This window comes from Malaya genurostris, chromosome 2 (assembly GCF_030247185.1).
Source record: "Malaya genurostris strain Urasoe2022 chromosome 2, Malgen_1.1, whole genome shotgun sequence".
Classification (NCBI taxonomy): domain Eukaryota; kingdom Metazoa; phylum Arthropoda; class Insecta; order Diptera; family Culicidae; genus Malaya; species Malaya genurostris.
The window spans coordinates 320,845,539-320,864,366 of record NC_080571.1 but is presented as its reverse complement, the minus strand read 5'-3'; the positions used below and the strand labels follow the sequence as shown (position 1 = coordinate 320,864,366).

Genomic DNA, 18,828 nt, shown 5'->3' with positions numbered 1-18,828 from the left:
GACCGATATTAAAATTGATGCTTTGGAAGTAAATCGATCTATTTTCAAAAAGAATAATTTATCTTTCTCCCACAACGACGCAATCTACTAAAACGCAAAGCCACATTTTATGGTCACAGCAATGAAAACTAACCTTCGGATTTTTTTTGATAAGAAAATAAGTTTGGATTTATTTTGATAAGAAAAAAAAGATAAGAAACTGTCAAAGCATGAAATACTCGGAAAACATAAGGGAGGGAAATGGTGGCATATTTCCAAATTGTCGGTAATATATAAGCTTTTAAAAGCTACCACGATTTTGTGAGAACATCGGTGTGTAGGGTTGGGACCACCGGTCGGAATGGGAAATCCCTACCATATATCGTTTTCTAATGGATGTGCTGCAAACTCAGATTAAAATGAGATGTCTTGTGGTCCCATACGAAATTATTGAATATTATTCCAATATGACTTCCGGATCCGGAATTACAGAATGATTAGTGGCATTTGAGTTTCAAATAATTTACTCACTTTCCTCAAAGATGGCGTAACCGATTTACACATACTGACTTTACCGCGATCGGACCGGATTGAACGAATAATATGATTTGACCAGTATGCGAATGTTCTTCAGTATCCAGTGTTTCACCACGATCTTAAGACAATTTGATATGTCGGAAGGTTAAATAAAAAATTTGTCTCACTGGCGGTATTTTGTTTTTTTTCAATTCAATTTTCTGTCCGGTGAGTTATGCGTCCGCGATCGATACCTTAAGTTATACTTGAACTTCAGTACACTGAATAAAATGAACTTTCTCTCAAGGGAAGACATTTCTGATTACTAATAACATTTCCGTCGTAAACTTGGACACGTTTTCGCTGTGCTTAAATTGGCCATCCGAAACGATAAAGCCATCCATCAAAATTGTACACCCAAAATCGTCCCCGCAAACGTTGACAGACAGCGCAGTGCACATTTACGTTGCGAGCCAATTGTCATCGGTGTCACTGGAACAAGAAAACTTATTCATTCTGCCAAATGGAACTCACATCAGCCTAATTTCCCAATCCACCAAACCTACGAGTCTACGAGATCGTTAAACGTTCACCGCGAACACAATCGCAAATCGTAGAACATAAATCAAACCCGTATCGGATTTGTGTCCACGGCTCGAACGTATTCGAACTGAAACAAAAACAGAAATAAGCCATTTGCTCGAATGGATGTGGCCTCGTTGGCGCCAAACCGAAAATCGAAAAGCTTACTCGAATGAACCCGAAAAAAAATGCGCACTTTGGCTAACCATAACAGCCTTAAACACTAACAAAACCTGAATACATATAAAAAAATAAGTGTGGCAGCAATGAACCGATCAGTTATCACACTAAATTTAAATAATTACGTATTCCGGCGTAATATTCAGTGGCGATCGGTATTGGAGCGTGTTGTTGTTGGTTCCAATGTTTGAATGTATTCTCCGTGAAGGTTAAATATTTTCTGGTTGTTTGATCAGATGCACCTGCGTTCGTTTTTTTTTGTGTAGACTAAAAACACGATCAACATCTGAAAAACTGTAGTACATTCTATTTTTTTTAAAGAACCAGACATCGCATCGATCGTCTGAGCTCAGTCTGGCACGATTATGAATGCCTGAGGGTGTACTTTTTCCCGACCACAATTCCCAGAGGCAGTTTGTCTAACGGGGGATCCTCTTTCAACAGTTATTCATGAACCAACCAAGCTCTTCGGTGAATTGATTTCATGTAGTAAACAAACGGAAACAGCACGTACGCGCAGGCAGCGATGAAGCACGGTCAAGCCACACTATCGGCCGGTGGATGAGCTTTTACGTTACACTGGTTGGCGTGAAAAAATTCTCCACTGTTTACTTAATTGAACACAGCCTGCGAAGACATTAAGAATTGACGAGTCTAGCTGAACTATTGTTTGCATTTCTGAACGCTTCGTTTTAAAAATCCGCTTCAGAAAAAGTTTCCAAAGAAAAAAATCTTTTTTTTTTGCTGGCCGCTGTACCGAACACGGAAGGAAACAAAACACTCCAACGCTGTCGATAGGAGATACCTACATACATAGTAGCGCAGTCGGCTCACAGCTCATACTCAGCAGCTACTGAATAGCAGGTACATTTGCTTGTATCAGCATGATGTTGGTCGGCTGAAGCAAATCACCCGGCACATAAACATGAATAAATTGCATCGAAATTCAGCACCACGCTAGGCTGGTGCCTACTTCTTCTGCTAGGTGAAGCGAGCAATAGAAAACAACTTTTGAAACCCGGGCTCTGCTCGGTTTCCAAAGTCTAGCGCAGAGACCTGACGGGTGTAAAAGCGGGAATGGTTCACTGATGAAACGTGATCACATGATTCCGATAATCAGCAAGCAAATGTGTACAGCAGTCTGTAATGAATAATAATGAGCTATCGCTTCTGTGTTGTATTTTTTTCTAATTTTAAGTTTTAGGAAGCAATCATTGCAATAGAGACGTTTTACTTCACGCTAAAATCATTTTCGTTAAGTGAACCAGCAAAGGAGATCGATGCTGCTTTCCACGTACACAGGCTTTTGTGATGTTAATCGATATTTGAGGATCGTGGTGTCGAGAATGCATTCCGGATGCATTCACGACTTGAAGTATAACTTACGCCGCTTGGTTATTCAAGACCTTCGATAGCTCAGTTGGTAGAGCGGTGGACTGTAGAAGAAAGTGCTTAGTAAACGTGTTAGCTAGCAGTAATCCATAGGTCGCTGGTTCAAATCCGGCTCGAAGGATTATCTTTTTTTATGACTTGGTACTTGTTTTTTGTTTTGTATGCATACACGAATTGTTTTGCAATGATCGTTTTTCGGTGATTTCGGCACATATTTCGCAAGGCTGTGGCGAATTTGCGGATGTAATGCCGCGCGGTAGAACGATTTTAGCACTACACGGAACCACCCGCGATCCCATTTCAACCAGAATATTAGTTGATTTTCTGAATTCGATTGGTTAAAATTTGGTACAACTAATCGATTGTTGTTTTAACTAAACTGTCATTTTTGTTTTTCGATTAGCAGAAACGATGGTTGAAACAACTAATTTAACTGTTTGAAAAAAAAATGCTTTCAATTAGTGAGGACACATACCTTTCAATTTCAACAAATATTTTAGTTGCAAGAACTGGTGTTGTTATTGAAACAAAATTCTGTTAGTTGAAAAATAAATCGGTTTTATTTGTTTTAGACATGAGTATTAAAAGTGAAAAAAAATGAGTATTGAAAGATGATGCCTTCAAACGGTTGAACTAAAGTTATGCACTGATAATTTTAGTCAATTTATATGAGCTTGGGTGCTTCAACCGCTGGGAATTGGAATTTTGCGACGACAATTCAAACGTCCCATTCAATCGCAGCGCGTTCTGTGTGTGTTTGGAACCCTTCGCTCCTGTTACTTTTATAAATTAAATTCATGTCAAAAAGCGTTTTATTGGTAATGCATGAACATCATCATCGGTATCAAACAGCTGGAAGTAAAACAGTCTGCTGGAAGTAAATCAATGATCGAATTTGAAGCATGAAATTTTTGCGCATACCTGAAAGATTACGAGATGATCATTCATTAAAATTTTCTAATTTGTCACCAAATCTTTTTCATCTTAAACAAGGTTAACTTTATCACAACACCGCTGTTAGATAAACACTTGCTATCATAAATTTCTCAAATCGAATGAACACAATTTCACCAAACGCTTTAACCATCGATGTTGTTTTCATTGACATTTTGAAGCGACGCGAACAGATTTCAACTAGAAAAGTTGTTGATTTTGCATTGCGATTGTTATTTTGCTTTCAACTGTCTCCGGTATTTGACAGCATTCAAAACAACATATTTTTCAACTACTTGAATATATGCAAATCAAAAACCATTTTGGTTGAATCAAAAAGAAATTAGTTAAATCAACTATCGCAAAAATCAAAAACTGCGATATCGCAATTTTATGATCGAAGGGTTCTCCGTGTACTTGATACAATTTTGGATCTATTGTTCTGGGATATGTTTTTACCAGGCTATTTTCAATATTGATGACATATCCAAACACTTTGATATTGTTCGTTTCCAATAGAAATTTATTATACATGTTGCTACATGGAACGAGGTTTGATGAATTAATAAAATTTCATTTATAGACTGTTAGTCTCACTTTAACATTACAAGTTGTCTCGCTTCTTGAGATGGACTGTGTCGAAAACATAATACACCCAAATCTCCATTTACGTAATACTCGGGGGTTCGTAAATCGAATTATGACGTAAAAAAAGTTAACGTTATTTTGAATTTTCAACGTGAAAAAAGTTTTCCTTATGTATATGTATTATTGGATATGTATAATATATTGTATAATTATGGAACGAGAATTATCAGTATTTGCAGGAAAAGGATGTTCTAAGTAACACCAATTTCCAAGATGGCGTCTTCCGGTTCATCCATTTTCGTTACAAACCATCAGAATATGGGTATTTTCGGAACGAGTTTGCTGAGTAGATGTCGGAAAACGATGTTTGAGGTGGTTCTGAATCCCAAGATGGCGACTTCCGGTTTATTGATATCCCTTGAAAACCCTTACAATATGAGTATTTTCGGAACGGGTTTAATGTCGGAAGACGATGTCGTTCTGAAATCCAAAATGGCGACATATGCATATTTTCGGAACGGTTTTCGTTAGTGGGCGCTTACATTTTTGAAGCAACAACATAATATCTGCGGCAGATCTAAATTATAGTCGGATTTAGTGAAAAAAGGATTAAAATAGTAGTCAAATCAGTTTCAGATTAAATTAAATTAAATTAAGATTAAATAAAGTCAAATTCTGGATACAAAACACTGGTTATGCCCGAGAGTTTCCAAGGAATACCAATGAACCGGAAGTCGCCATCTTGGAATTCAGACCTACCTCAAACATCGTTTTCCGACATCTTCTCAACATACCCGTTCCGAAAATATCAATATTTTAGTAATTTCCATGGAATATAAATGAGCCGGAAATGATTTTCATTGTAAGCAAAAATCTCTTTTCACGAAGTAGGTTCGTAAGGAAAAGTTTACGTTATTTGGGATTTGGTTCGTAAAAAGACGTACGTAAAAAGAGGTAACGTAAAAAGATTTACGTAAATGGAGGTTTGGGTGTAAGACTAATTATCAGTGGTCATACCTTATGATCAAAAAAAGAACCGGAATTTTCATTTTAAAATTCCCGCGCTTGTCCAATCGGTAAACTTTTATTCTCTCAACGTTGGCAACACTTTTATACACATTCTGTCAAATTTTGACGCATGTCGTACGATTAGTTTTTGTTTGGCCTCTATACAAAGAAGTTGAAAAATTTTCGTGTGGCGATTTTTAAAATGGATGAAAATTTAGAACAACGTGCGTGCATCAAATTTTGTGTTGCAAATGGATTTAAGTGTTCCGAAACGTTAAAAATGTTAGAAAAGGCCTTTGGTGAATCGTGTCTAGGAAAAACACAGGCATACGAGTGGTATACACGCTTCAAAGGTGGTCGTACAAGCTTGGATCACGATGAGATCCCTGGCCGCATAACAACATCTGTTACTGAAGAAAACATTGAATCGGCGAAGCAAATCGTATTGCAAAATCGTTCTGTACCGATTAGAGAGATTGCTGTGTTGTTGGGCATCTCTTATGGACCAGCCGAACACATTTTAACTGATGTTTTGGGTTTGAAACGCGTCGCTTCTCGGCTGGTGCCAAAAAAGCGTCGTGTTGATGTGGCCAAAGAGATGATTTCCAACGCAGATAGTGACCCCACATTCATCGAATGCATCATAACTGGTGATGAGGTGTGGATCTATGAATATGACGTCGAAACCGCACAACAATCGACCGAATGACACTTCGAAGGTACGCACGTTGTTCTAAACTTTCATCCATTATAAAAATCGCCACATGAAAATTTTTCAACTTCTTTGTATAGACGCCAAACAAAAACTAATCGTACGACATGCGTCAAAATTTGACAGAATGTGTATAAAAGTGTTGCCAACGTTGAGAGAATAAAAGTTTACCGATTGGACAAGCGCGGGAATTTTAAAATGAAGAATTCCGGTTCTTTTTTTATCATAAGGTATATATCATGTAGTACAAAGTCGGTACTGATTTCATCATAAATAATTTTTATAATTGAATAATCATCACATCGAGCTGTGTGTATGTGTATGTGTCACATAAAAAAATATGTTTTCATATATTTGATTTAAGCATGAAAGCAACTTGATATCAGGACTCTGATAACACTCTACTCAATAAGTCGTGTGACTAATAAAGACAATCATTCCAACGCTTCTCTAATTGCTGTATGTCGTGCTTGTCGTTTACCCCAAAATACGCTTCACATTAGGCAATTACTTCTCCATTTCAGTTGAATTTCTTATCGAAGAGCATTTTTTTTTAAGATCAACAAATAACCGGTAGTCACTGGGAACCAGATCTAGACTATACGTTGGATGAGGAAGCAGTTCTAAGTGTATTTCAGTTCAATTTGACCATCGTTACCATCGATTTGTGAATCGGTGCATTGTTTTGGTGAAATAGTGGTTTTTTATTCGATATATGAAGTCGTTTTTCCTCGATATTTGCATTCAAACGATTTAATAACGCTATGTAGTATTCGCTAATGATTGTTCCTCCTTTTCGAAGATAGTCGATAAAGATTATACCATGTGCAATACTGAATCCATAAACAACGCAGCTGACTGTTGTGCCTTTGAACGCTTCGAACGTTGTACACCGGCTGCAGTTCACTCAGATGATGATGATGATCGATTCCGGAGTGGAGTGATGGATCCATGTTTCATCCATTGTCACATATAGACGCAAAAAAACTGATTTATTACTTGTAAACATGGTCAAGCACTGCTCTGAATTATCGACACGTTCTTCTTTTTGATCGACTGTGAGTAAGCGCGGCACTAGCGTGGCAAGATTTCCATTCGTAATTATGAACACTTTTTTGTGAACTTTTTTTAATGTTTTATGGAACAACCACCTCACGTTCTCCATCATCAGTGTCTGTACGACCACCAAACCAATTAAAAAAATTTCTTTCCGAAGGAGCAGAGTCGGATAATACTTTCGAAGCCTTTTTGAGCTTGTACAGTATTTTTATCATACAGAATCAATGATAAATTAACACACGACATTGTTTTGAATATAACAAAGGTTTACTTAAATGCAGTGGCGTTTCGTGAACAAATTTCCTAGTTGTGCACTGTTTATGTGGTATAATATCAGATGCAATAGTTCATTGTAATTGAAAACTAAAGATTCAGGAATGGAGATTCGCTTGTGTTTTCCAATACAATGAAATAACGACATACTTTCGGATGGGAACTTGTTTCGTATCATCGAATTTAGAATTTAGAAAATCTTTCAATAACTTCATTAATAAAATCGCTTCGATGTTGCAACTGAAACAGCAATTTGTTTTCAACTGCCATAAGCATAAGCACTGCCACACGTAGTCTTTTGAAAATTGGTATTTCATAAATGTCAAAACCGTCGGATTTGACCATGACTGCGCCATTTGTGTGTCAGTTACACGATTCAATCGAATTCCGGTAATCTATTTCGCAAACAAAAAACGTGTTCCATAGACCATCCCCGTCTAAATGTAAAGTTGGCATCAAATGGATTCAAAAATTACGGAGAGTTTTTCGATCTCTTGCGGAAGGCAAGTAAATTTTGTCGCTTATAGTTCTGAAGATATGAAAGTGTTTGTGCTGTAGTACAAAATGCTGTTTTTCTCTCCGCATAATTTTATATTGGATGGCTAAACCGACAAATTTAGACTCGTTCGAAAGCTACTGTTGGTTCATTGATCAAAGATCAAATTCGAAGATGAAATGGCTGACACTTTCGGTTCCAAACATAAAATCGTACAAGTGCCATATTCGACAAATCGCACTTAATTTTTTTATACGCTCAATTTTCTCAAAGATGGGTAAATCTATTTGTACAGTTTTAAGCTCGTTTGAAATCTAAAATACTTTTTTTGAACAAAAGTCGATGGCCACACAAGAGCTACAAATTTAGAAGATTTCTCATTCAATTTGCGTTTCGATAATTCCGAAACCGGAAAAAAGGACAGACAACGGGAAGGCTTTTTAATCTTATTTTGTAGAAATCTTTCCATTCAGCTTTGAGAAATCGACGTATGATTCGTTTTGGAGTTTTTTGACGCTTCTTTTGAAACCTTCAATAAGGAATAATTTTAAGTTTAAGAAATGTTTCCGTTATTTGCTTCGTCGTTTTGAATGATGGTTGAAAACGTTCAACACTCATAACTCTTATAATTCTGGTGCCGTAAGTTGAGTCTCCATGAGGTTGAATACAAACTAATGGGAGGGATTATAGGACCTATCAATTGAACCAAAGATTGTGGAAATCAGCCCAGTCATCTCCAAATCGATGTAATCTATTTTGGGGATTTTGACCACATAGTCGCACTTTGTTTGACAAATAGTTAATTTTGGTAAATTATGAATTAAAAATAAATTCAAAAGTGTGCAAAGTGCAAAGTGTACATTTCTAGTTTTACTTGCTATGCACTTCGTCTTCGACTCATCAAAGCGTTAGCAGTTTAAATTGAACTGTTATCGCGAGTTAGCAGTTCGACATAAACCGCTTCGATAACGTAAAGCTAATGCCACTTGCAAATTTTTTTACATATTTGCGAATTACAATGTCTAAGCTGACTTCTTGGACGAAACTAGTTTCGGCATACTTTATGGCACAGATTTAGGTAAGTTGGACGTTAAACTTGAACCAAAAATTGGTACTGCTATGTCACATTCACATTCTTTGTATTTAAGCTAATTACTGTATATTGCTTGGAAAATAACGTAGAGATTACATGCAACGAGAAAATCGTGTAATTTTACGTCATGTTAGATGTTTGTTTTACTGTCTTGTCATTGACTTTACAGTTTAGTACTCTAAATTGGTCATAGAAATGAACACAATTATAAATTTCTCGTTTCAGCACATGATCAATTTCAGAAATGCGTAACAAGTCGTTAGACCTCACATACTCTGATTTAAATGAAACTTTGTACTTCAATATGACAAACCATTCATTTTTCATGAATGTAGAGACCGATCCGACTTTTTAAAAGGGTGAGTAATTTTGGTATGCCCTTTCCCCATATCATATTAGCCAATAGCTGATGTCGAAGAAGTAGTTCTTGGAAATCGATTAGGCACTCTAAAAAAAATATATACACTGAAAAAAAGTCAAACACTTTTTCAAGAATCAAAAATATTACAAAAAAAATTAAATTGAAACAAAAACTTATCTTCAACTTTTTTGTCGAATAATTTAAACTTAAAACTTATAATAATTTATAACGCCGCATTTGTCCAAATCATTCGATGGTTCGGAATTCGATGCCGAATGTGCTATAGAAACGTTTAGAAACGTACACACGTTGTCAGTAATATCGTATTTGTGATTATCGATTTTGCCCGACATTTGGCGATTTTGGGACAATGTTGTTGCTACGTACTCGAAAATTATGTAGCGCTTTATAAAATCAGTAAGTTTTTGTAAAAAACAATAATAAATTTAGAACTCAGACCGTGTCAAGTGGCCATTTTCACCCCACCAAAAAGTGACCATTTTTGCCCCACTTAAGTAATAAAATATGAATCTATACATAAACTTATTCGTAGTTACCGTTGTCGAGATATTTAGACATTAAATGACAATTTATTCGGCGATTCGAACCATCAGTCGAGATGATCTTTTCCTGATGTATGCTGATTGCATACATTAGGTTTAGAATTTAGTTTACAGCATTCTACAAACGATTGCGCCACCCGTAGATTTCGTACGGAAATGTCGGGATTTAAAAGTCGCATAAGAAATTAGAAAACTGTGAATATCATTTCATCATTATATTAGTGCAAGCGTTGAGACCCATGTTCGCGATTTACGGGGGATGCATCTTCTATACATGATTATAACTGAAAAGCGCGATTAAGGCCTATCAACTACTGAGACAGAATTAATTGTTACATTGACGTGCCGTGGTTCGAAAGTAATGATTTTAACGTTTAAGGTTCGATTTTTTCCGAACACGAGTAATTGGAGCCTTTGCTGCATGAGCATTCATGCCAGACACAAAAGTGTTCAAAAATATGAGCTCGTCCAAAAGGTTGGAAATTGGGTGCCGTAGTTGATGAATCCTGAGTTGACAGTCTTACAAGTGAGAAGATTTTCATGTCGTTTTTCATTAATTCCACTCGCTCGGTGGAAGTGTTTTGCCCTGACAGTTGATCAATGAAGCGGTTTTGTAAAGTTTGGTTTGCACTCTTGCTGCTCTGAAAAGGAAAAGGCGCAAAATAGTTGCCCGCGAATTGCCCCGAAAGTGCATTTTTGTCGTGAATACGACTTACTTTACTATGGGGCGCCTTTTCAAAATTAGTCATATGGAAGAATGGGCAGAACTTAATCGTGAATATCTCGACTTGTATTAATGGCATCAACATAATTTTTTCACTCTTGCATCAAAAATATGATTAGGAATATAGGATAATATTTTGAACAGTGTGAGATAATCACAAACAATTCAAATATTAAGTTTTCTCAAAATTTGAAAACAGCACGGAAAACTCTGTACTTTTGCTTGGGTTTTTCGCGCAAGGACGATGATTTTTAGGTAGTCAGGCACATATCTTCAACGTTATAAAAAGGAAACCGTGGTCAAAAATCGATCTTTTTTTCTTGTGCTTTGGATGGAAGCAGATGTCGGGGCGAGAAGACTCATTCAAACAGCGGCATCGGAGAGCGCACGTCGGAGTTTTCGAATTACTCGATTATTTAATAATCGAATATAATTTTGAAACTAATCGATTGAAATTTATTCGATTATCTGGGTTATTGATCGATTACTCGATTATTAATTAAATATTACTCGATTATTTAGGTTAATAACCTTCTGCGTAGTTAAAAACCTCAAACGTTCATGTCGTAGTTCTCATTTGCCTACCGGTCGTCAAGGCGAGAAGACACATTAAACCAGTTTCGCATCATTCGGCACTGCGAGCGGATGTGTCAGTTTGTTCGCAAAGCTAGTTTCAATTCAAGCAAAAACGATTTCATCAGACAACAGAGTCGCTGGTCGTTTGCATTGGAGAGTAAGAAAACGAAAAACAAAAAGTGGACAACATTATATAAAATCAGCCGTTCTAATGGCTCTAAATGTGATCTAAAGAACTATTAAGATTACTTCTTTGCAAGTCGAAGGTAAAAATCATCAGTTTAGTGAAAAAAAAAATAGATTTGCTTCGTGCACGTTTTGCTGTGTGAAAATCGTTCGAGAAAAATGTTCCGAACTGTGCCAAATATCGTAGAGAATTCCACAATTTGATCCTTCTAAAAGGCAGAAATGAATCCTGTAAAGCATCTTGATAGTTTCTTTTTCTTTCAATGAAATATGCAAATCTGAAATGAGATAATCGACGTCAAAAATCGTTTAAAATTCCAGTAGTGAAAAGGGGGAAAGTTTCACAATTCACACAATCGATCAACTATCAATTCGAATTCGAAAGTATAACGAAATCGTGTCAGTTTTTTTTCGTATTCACGACATCCAGTTATGTCTATGACATTACACACCCGTTCCTTTTTCGTGCGGTGCAAATCAATGAAACACAGTGCACTTGTTTTGATTGCCCGACTGCACGAAAAGTGCACGAATCGAGCAAAACACTCCACGAGTGTTATCAATTAAAAACGACATCAATGTCCATATAATCATATGCTGCGTTCTCTACGTTACCAGCTGTCTACGGAGTTTTGGAACCAGAATGATCAACTTCAACGCAAGGAAATGAACTTTTGTTTTTGCTGAAAGATATCCATAGGTTACATGTCCTAAATGCTTCTAAAGCGACATAAGAATGAGTCACCATTGCAACGTAAGACTGTAAGAGTTTGAATAATAGTAGATGAGAAATTCTACCTCACTCGCCGTATAATCCAGACTTTACACCGTGCGACTATCACATGTTATGATAGATACAGGAAGAATAAACCGGAATACGCTTCTTGGAGGATTTCTTTGATCTTGAAAAATAGGAAAAAGTTGTATTTTCCAATGAATCAAATAACAAATATGCAATTAGTTCATAATAGTAAATCCTAAAATTTTGGAATAACAATGGAAACTTATTTCTAAATCACATATTTTTCTTATCACCCATGTATCTCATTGAGTAAATGTCTTCCGAAAAAAGCAATTCTTCTGAATAGTTTTCGTTCTAATACCTATTCGACCAAAGTAAGTAAGTCAGTTGTATTCAATTCAATATTGATAGATTTTCGCATATATAAGTTAAGCTGAGCTGAGCTGAAGTAGATCGCCCGTAGTTGCACTTCGTGATTCACCGAATGAGTGGAAATGTACAATGAACCAAGAAAATGAAGCTTGGGAGAAACAAATCATTTTCACTGTACACACCCACTCACTCCTAACTTTTTATTAAATGATCAATAACGACATTGGCTACGACCAAAGGCTGTGCTACTGAGGGAAAGGAAGGAATGTTAGTCCGATATTCGTTGTTTCTAGAGACCGCGGGTACCACTGTATCTCCTCGAGCATCACGGGATAGGAGATTTGTTAGTAGGGAGGGAAAGATATCCGGATATGTTTTGGTAAACAATATGATCTCAACAAACCCTGATTTTCTATACTCAGGACAAATATAATAAGTAAGAAAAATATAAAATAACTCCAAGGAACGATCTCACCAGTATTACTTTTCTCCTGCTCACTCTGCTGTCAGCAATGCGAGATGAAACACGACCACTGAAAGAATAAAATAAAAACACTCGCGAATGGGTCCGCTGCCGAGCAACACTAAACCTTCAGTCTGAATGACACGATCGACTTGTAAACTTTCACATATTCCATAGAAATCCAACAACAATGACATGCAGACGGCGCTTCGATCGGTTAACAGGTTAACATCGTTGAGTTTTCAAGCGGTAAATTTTCAGTTTCCGCCGCTTGAGCATCTTCTGATTCGCGGATCAATATTATTAAATAAATAGCACTTTCACTACAAAACACACATTTGCTACACCTGCACTATCACTCAAAATAACTATTTTAACCTAATTTTTAACTATACGTATCAAACATCGCATAGAAATTATACTTTTTGAGAGCAGCACCAAGACACCGCATCACACTCCCAGTCTGATAGATTTTCGCATATATAAGTAAAGCACTAAAACTATAGGGAAGACCGGGCCTAGTCGGGACACAGGGTTCAACCGGACAGATGTGTTGCTAATGTTCTCTGGTATGCGTGGGCCGATCTTAAAATGATTTTTTTTGTTCGAAAGGTGACGGTAATGCGGAGGTTTTAGGCTATAGTACAAAAGGAACATCCTGCGGGAAAGTAGAGAAAAACTAGAAAATTGGTTTGTTTAGAATTGTAAATTTTCCACTCAATGCAAGCTAGATCTCCGATGATTGTTTGGCACGTATCGAGTTATGCAATGTTGCTGCCCGCTGGAGAGCAAAATATGAATACTAGATTATTAATAAAACCGTTTGGCACCAAACGAGCTGATTTGTGGAAAAATTTCACTGAGCCTACTTGATTCACGTGCTTCTTTATTTCGAATCACATGTCCAATTAGGTAAGAGCGCCAAATGAACAGCATTCAGGTTTCCATTTTCCGATATATAAATTTGGGTTCAATACCGTGAAGTCAAATTATAAAACGACTATAAGAAAAGAAAGTGATTAACGTTTTTTTATGATTCGTTGTTTTCTAGAAATGTGAATCTTATCTCTAGAAATGTGAATCTTATCATATTGATAGATATAATTATTGCTGTCACAATGAGATTGAGGTGTGCTGTCACTTCAAATTAAGACCGTTAATTCAAACACCAAAACTGCTCGGCTCTCTACTTTTTGAAACAATTCCATTAGCATTAGAAGGAAATTTTCTCGGCCTAAACTTTTTAATAAGGATTTTAAATGCTATACCTTTGAAGGATTTATTGGATGAGATTTTGTGTAAATTTTTCTGGAAAGACCTCCAAATTTCGTCAATTGCTTCAAATTGCAAGTTCAGTTATTTATTTGAATCCAAAAGTCTTCAATTGGCCTAAACGCGGTCCAAATTATATCGACCCAGAGTACTTCGGAATTTCAAACTATTTGGGTTTGAGTGGCTAAGAACAGTTTCGTCCAATATACTCGAACCATCCCGTTTGCCTCCTGTTATTAAATTACATCGATAGAACCGAGATTTGGGAACTCATCGACATGTTTTACATATTCGAACGAATCACTCTCTTGCTCATAAACTGTCAAACTGATTTTGATTGTATTTTGCTTAGGTCATTTGGGACTTTTAAGAGCAGGAAAAAACTGCTTTAAAGTGTGAAGTGTGCTTGTATACCTGATTTGGGGAAAAATGTTGAGATCGAATCAAAAACAATTGTCAGATGATTCATTTTTGCAGAACATTCTACCATTCTACTTCACTGATCGCGAGCAATTATGAGGGTCGTTCGGTTATTCTAATTTAAGAGTATTCGAAATAATTTCCATCCAAAGATAATTTTTGAGTTGTGGGAATTCATCGGGATAGCTACAGGTACAGAAATAAAACGAACAAGTACAGAAGCTAAGCTCAGGAAAAAAATAAAGAAGGTACAGGAACAAGGGCAGAAAGTACAAAACCAAGTACAGAAATGAGTAAAACAAGTATAGGAAGTACTGGCACAATTGAGTGCAGAAAAAGGTACAGAATGTGCATGATATAAGTACAGAAGTTACATGACCAAATACAGAAAAACGTGTTCTGTTACCGTCAATAATCGTTATGAGTCAGTAGCGTGAATTTACAGTTTTTTTCAGATGATAAATTTTACGCTGCCTGTTTGCGTTTCGGAAAGCCATCGGTTTTATATATTTTGTCCTGTTGTCCGCGATATAAAAAGGTTGGGCCCTATCATAGAGCATTATGATGATATTTTTCTTCAATAATCATTAAAATTGACAAGTAGTTTGGATTTTCTACATCCAATCTAATATTATTGCGCTACGAAGTGTGTAGGGGTCCGCTAGTATCTTATAAACCAGCCATTATTCCGACCCATGGATGGACTTTGTAAACGCGCTTACATGTGACAAACAGACGTCAGTTAGCTGAATGACGCTGATGCAATTCAGTTTGGCGTCAATCGTGTTCGTGTCAAAACTTGCAGATTTTTTTACTGTTTTTTTTAATTTTTCGATTTATTGGGTATATTTGAGTTGTGTTCATTCTAATGACGGTCTAGTTAGTGCATTAAAATGTTCATTTTGTGCTGATTCCAGTGATTATAAAGTGCTTTTGATTACTTGAAAAATAAAACTATTATTGCGTCTCGAAAATGAATTGACTGTACAGACGAAAAAATGGGACTCAACCGGACACAAAATTGTTGACTTAAAAGTCTTAACAGATTCTTGGAACAGACCTAAATATTGATATGTATATTTCTATTCTACTTCTTATCACTTATTAGAACTAGATTTGCTAAAAATTTATGTAAATTCATGCAGGATCTGTATGGAAAAGTTTAATAAGAACCTAGCCGCACTGTAAGTTTTTTTAATTTTAAAGAAGTGTCGCTTTTTACGGAATCTAATGCATATTTTTCCAAGTTACAAATCGGAAATGGTAGCTGAAAGTTGAAGCTACACAGCGGTATAGATAACTTAGTTAGAAACCAAGTTCTAATGGGTGTTATATTTTCAATTTCCAAGAAGTGCCCGGCTTATCCCCGGTCTCCCCTATAAAATTTTTTTCATACGGGATTTGAACATTACAATGTTCATTACTATGCCCTTTCACAAAAAACAATAAACCATTCAAGAACAACTTCACTTGCAAAAAAGCGACCAACTCCTGGAAGCGTTCGAAAATCCAGGCAAACCGAAATCAGAGACACGCTCCTATTTCCCATAATTTTTTTTCACATTCAACCGAACCACAATAAAACCCGCTACATAAAAATGCAATTACCATATCGGGACCATCCGGAGCCAATTCCACCCACGCAACATCTTGACGCGACGTCGTAATTTTTCTTCTCCACTGTCCGAGGCTTTCTTGGTTCTTGGTTGCGAAGCACTGCACTGCAATGTAGCAAAGAAGTGTGAGAGAAGAAATGCAGTGGCCAAACTGGGGTCATATGCGTGGGCATTCCTGTTCTTCAGTATCGCTTGGGGTGCTACGGTGTGAGTCCAAGCACAAATCTACACAAACTTCCTAATTCATCTCCCGGCACCGGTCCATTGGACTGCTGTACTTATATCAATGAATGAACGATAAAACGCCCATTTCAATGGAACAAGTTTTTTTTATTTTCTTTGACCTATGAACGAAGGAAGGGTTTGAAGGAAAATAAAAGCTGCCCCAACCAAGCAAGTAACCAGAGTACCGATACCGACGTGAAAGACCTCGCACACCGCAACAGTGACGTAGATAAACGGCTGATGATCCCGTCCAGGTCTTTATCGCTACGAATTGAATGGATGGAAAAGGATATGTGGGTGGGTTGCTGAGAACACGGGAAAAGGGTCACATCGAGCTTCGCTGCCGACTGCATGGTCACCCGGTACTCTATGTGACATAAATGGAGGGGAAAATACTAACACAAACGAAAGTTCGCCGCTCGGCCGTAGTTCGGTTGTTATTTTCCTCCGTCCCATTCCATATGCTACTTCGTTCGGTTGCCGAGTGCAAACCGAACACGTCGAGTCATTTGCCGAATGGAAATGGTTGCAGGCTTTTTCAGTTCAGTGTGTATTCTGGTGCGCTATCAGTCGGTGGTGTTCTTCGTGAGAGTTTGAAGCTGCCAGCAGAGGCTTCAGAGCGTTCGTGAAGTGCTCGCGGGACAACGCGGTTTCCGGTGTGTTAAGTAGTGGACGGTAGTACCGTGGGAGCATTGCGAGGGTGAATTGTATCAGTGCGGTTGCACTTGCCGAAGAAGGATAGTAGTATCTGAGGTGCAGTGAAGTGCTACCTTTTCGGCGAAAACTTGTGCATGCCCTGAATGCGGTGACCGAGTTTTCGCAAGGATAATGCAATTTTGATTATGAATATGGAACAGTCAGGCGTTTGGTTTGGAGCTAGTAGGTTGTGCGGTGTCCAGCTGCCACAATGGAAAGGATAATATGAAACAAAGTGAGACAAAGTTGGAAAAGAGATCCCGTGAAGAATCCTAGTACCAAAGAAAAAAAAAGTTTGTGTGACCGAAAGGAATCCAGCCACATCCGTACTATCTCAATCGTTGTACATAAAGTGTAATTTAGATAAGAGCGCCTATGTCGGATAAAATTCTACATTCATAGGCCCCTTTAGAAGCGCATATACCGTGTCAGGTTCTCAACAGTAAACGATACCGGAGATTCCTTGAGCCTCCTACCGACCCATTTTGGAACGCAGCACGACGATGACTATGCTAGCGGTGAAAAATTTCTTCCTCCCGGAGAGGAAAGCCCCACCGGAGGCGGCCAAGTTCTCCCGCATGCCGGAGGCATTCCTGCGCTCGATCCGGCGCCGCTCGTTGCGAATCAAGCGACCGAAAACCGTACTGGTGGAACGCGAGAAGCGGAAATCGGGTAATTACATTTGTTTGTGTTTGATAATCGTGGGAGAGGGATGGACGTAATTTGCAATGTTGTAATGCTACAGGAATGCTAGGGAAAATAAAACCGAGCCGAGAAATTGATTTATTTTGTAGTTTATTGGTACCCTAGAGGGAGTGAGTGGAATCCTGCGTCGCGGGTAGAACTATGAAATGAATTAATCAGGTCTCGTGTGATCTTCTCTCGTGACACTGACGCAATCGTCTCGTTTAGCAAATGTGACATTATGCGTGCCAATGTCGTTGGCAGCAGCTACAGTGGCACGTTGCCATATGCGAATGCGAATGCGAATTTCTCATGCGAACTACATCATCACCGCATCATGATTAATCACCGCCGTCCGTGCTGGTGGTAGTCACACCAAAACGTCATCGCTCGTTTGGACCACTTTGCTTATCCGCAGCAGCTGACTCTGTCGTGCACTGTCACTTGTATGTGACCGTCGTCGCACTGGGTTTTGCGTGGATTTTTTTTTTTTTCAAATTAGCGTGATGACGTGATTGAACGCAGCAAACCGCGACTAGATTGTAGAGGGAGAAAGTGTGCCTGGAACGTAGAGTGCCATGAGGTTCATTACCGGGCCAAACGTTGAGGGCCTGGGAACTACTTCAGAAACGGAAACGAATGATTGTTCGACCTTACGCGGTAATCGACCAAGTTTGTTGTGATTCGAATTGTTCCAAATGTGCTCATCGCACCGTGGGGTACGGCACATTCTCGAAAGGAAAAGCTACCCCGATGGTCTTATCTTGATTGTAGTGCATTGCGTCCGGAAGAGTGGCAGGTTTGGATTCGAGTAGAAAGGGAACAATTATTACAATACAAAAATGTTTACCGTCTTATCTCTGTGTCGCATCGTTGGCTAGCAAGTTTTGATCCACGCTCAAAAATGTAAATTTCAGAAAATTGACCATCTTTTCTCTTCCCCGAACGCTTCGGTAGGTTATGGCAACGGGATCACTTTTTTTCTGCGTGCCAGGGAGTGTATAAACCGGGGATATTTGCTTTTGATAAGCCTTATCAGTGAATGTATGTTATGATATGACATGTTTTCGCCTAACTTGTTAGGCTTAAAAATTGTAATTTGACAGTTTGTGAAAAA

At 37.9% G+C, this 18,828-nt stretch overlaps 1 protein-coding gene and 1 non-coding gene across 3 annotated transcripts in view; both read left to right on the top strand.

Moving 5' to 3' along the window:
* The window catches only part of LOC131431283 (centaurin-gamma-1A), a 378,759-nt gene that overhangs the window by 295,254 nt on the left and 64,677 nt on the right, over nt 1-18,828 (top strand). The window contains exon 1 of one of the 2 annotated variants that reach the window (XM_058596898.1): nt 16,870-17,699. The exons of the other annotated variant lie outside the window; for it this stretch is intronic. Within the exon in view, the coding sequence (XP_058452881.1) occupies nt 17,531-17,699 (169 nt within the window). The 5' untranslated portion in view covers nt 16,870-17,530. Of the gene's footprint in view, nt 1-16,869; nt 17,700-18,828 lie in introns of those variants that run through there. 2 annotated transcript variants of the gene reach the window in all.
* Nucleotides 2,663-2,770, top strand: Trnay-gua (transfer RNA tyrosine (anticodon GUA)). Its single transcript has 2 exons — nt 2,663-2,699; nt 2,735-2,770. It is a non-coding gene; the product is annotated as a tRNA-Tyr (tRNA).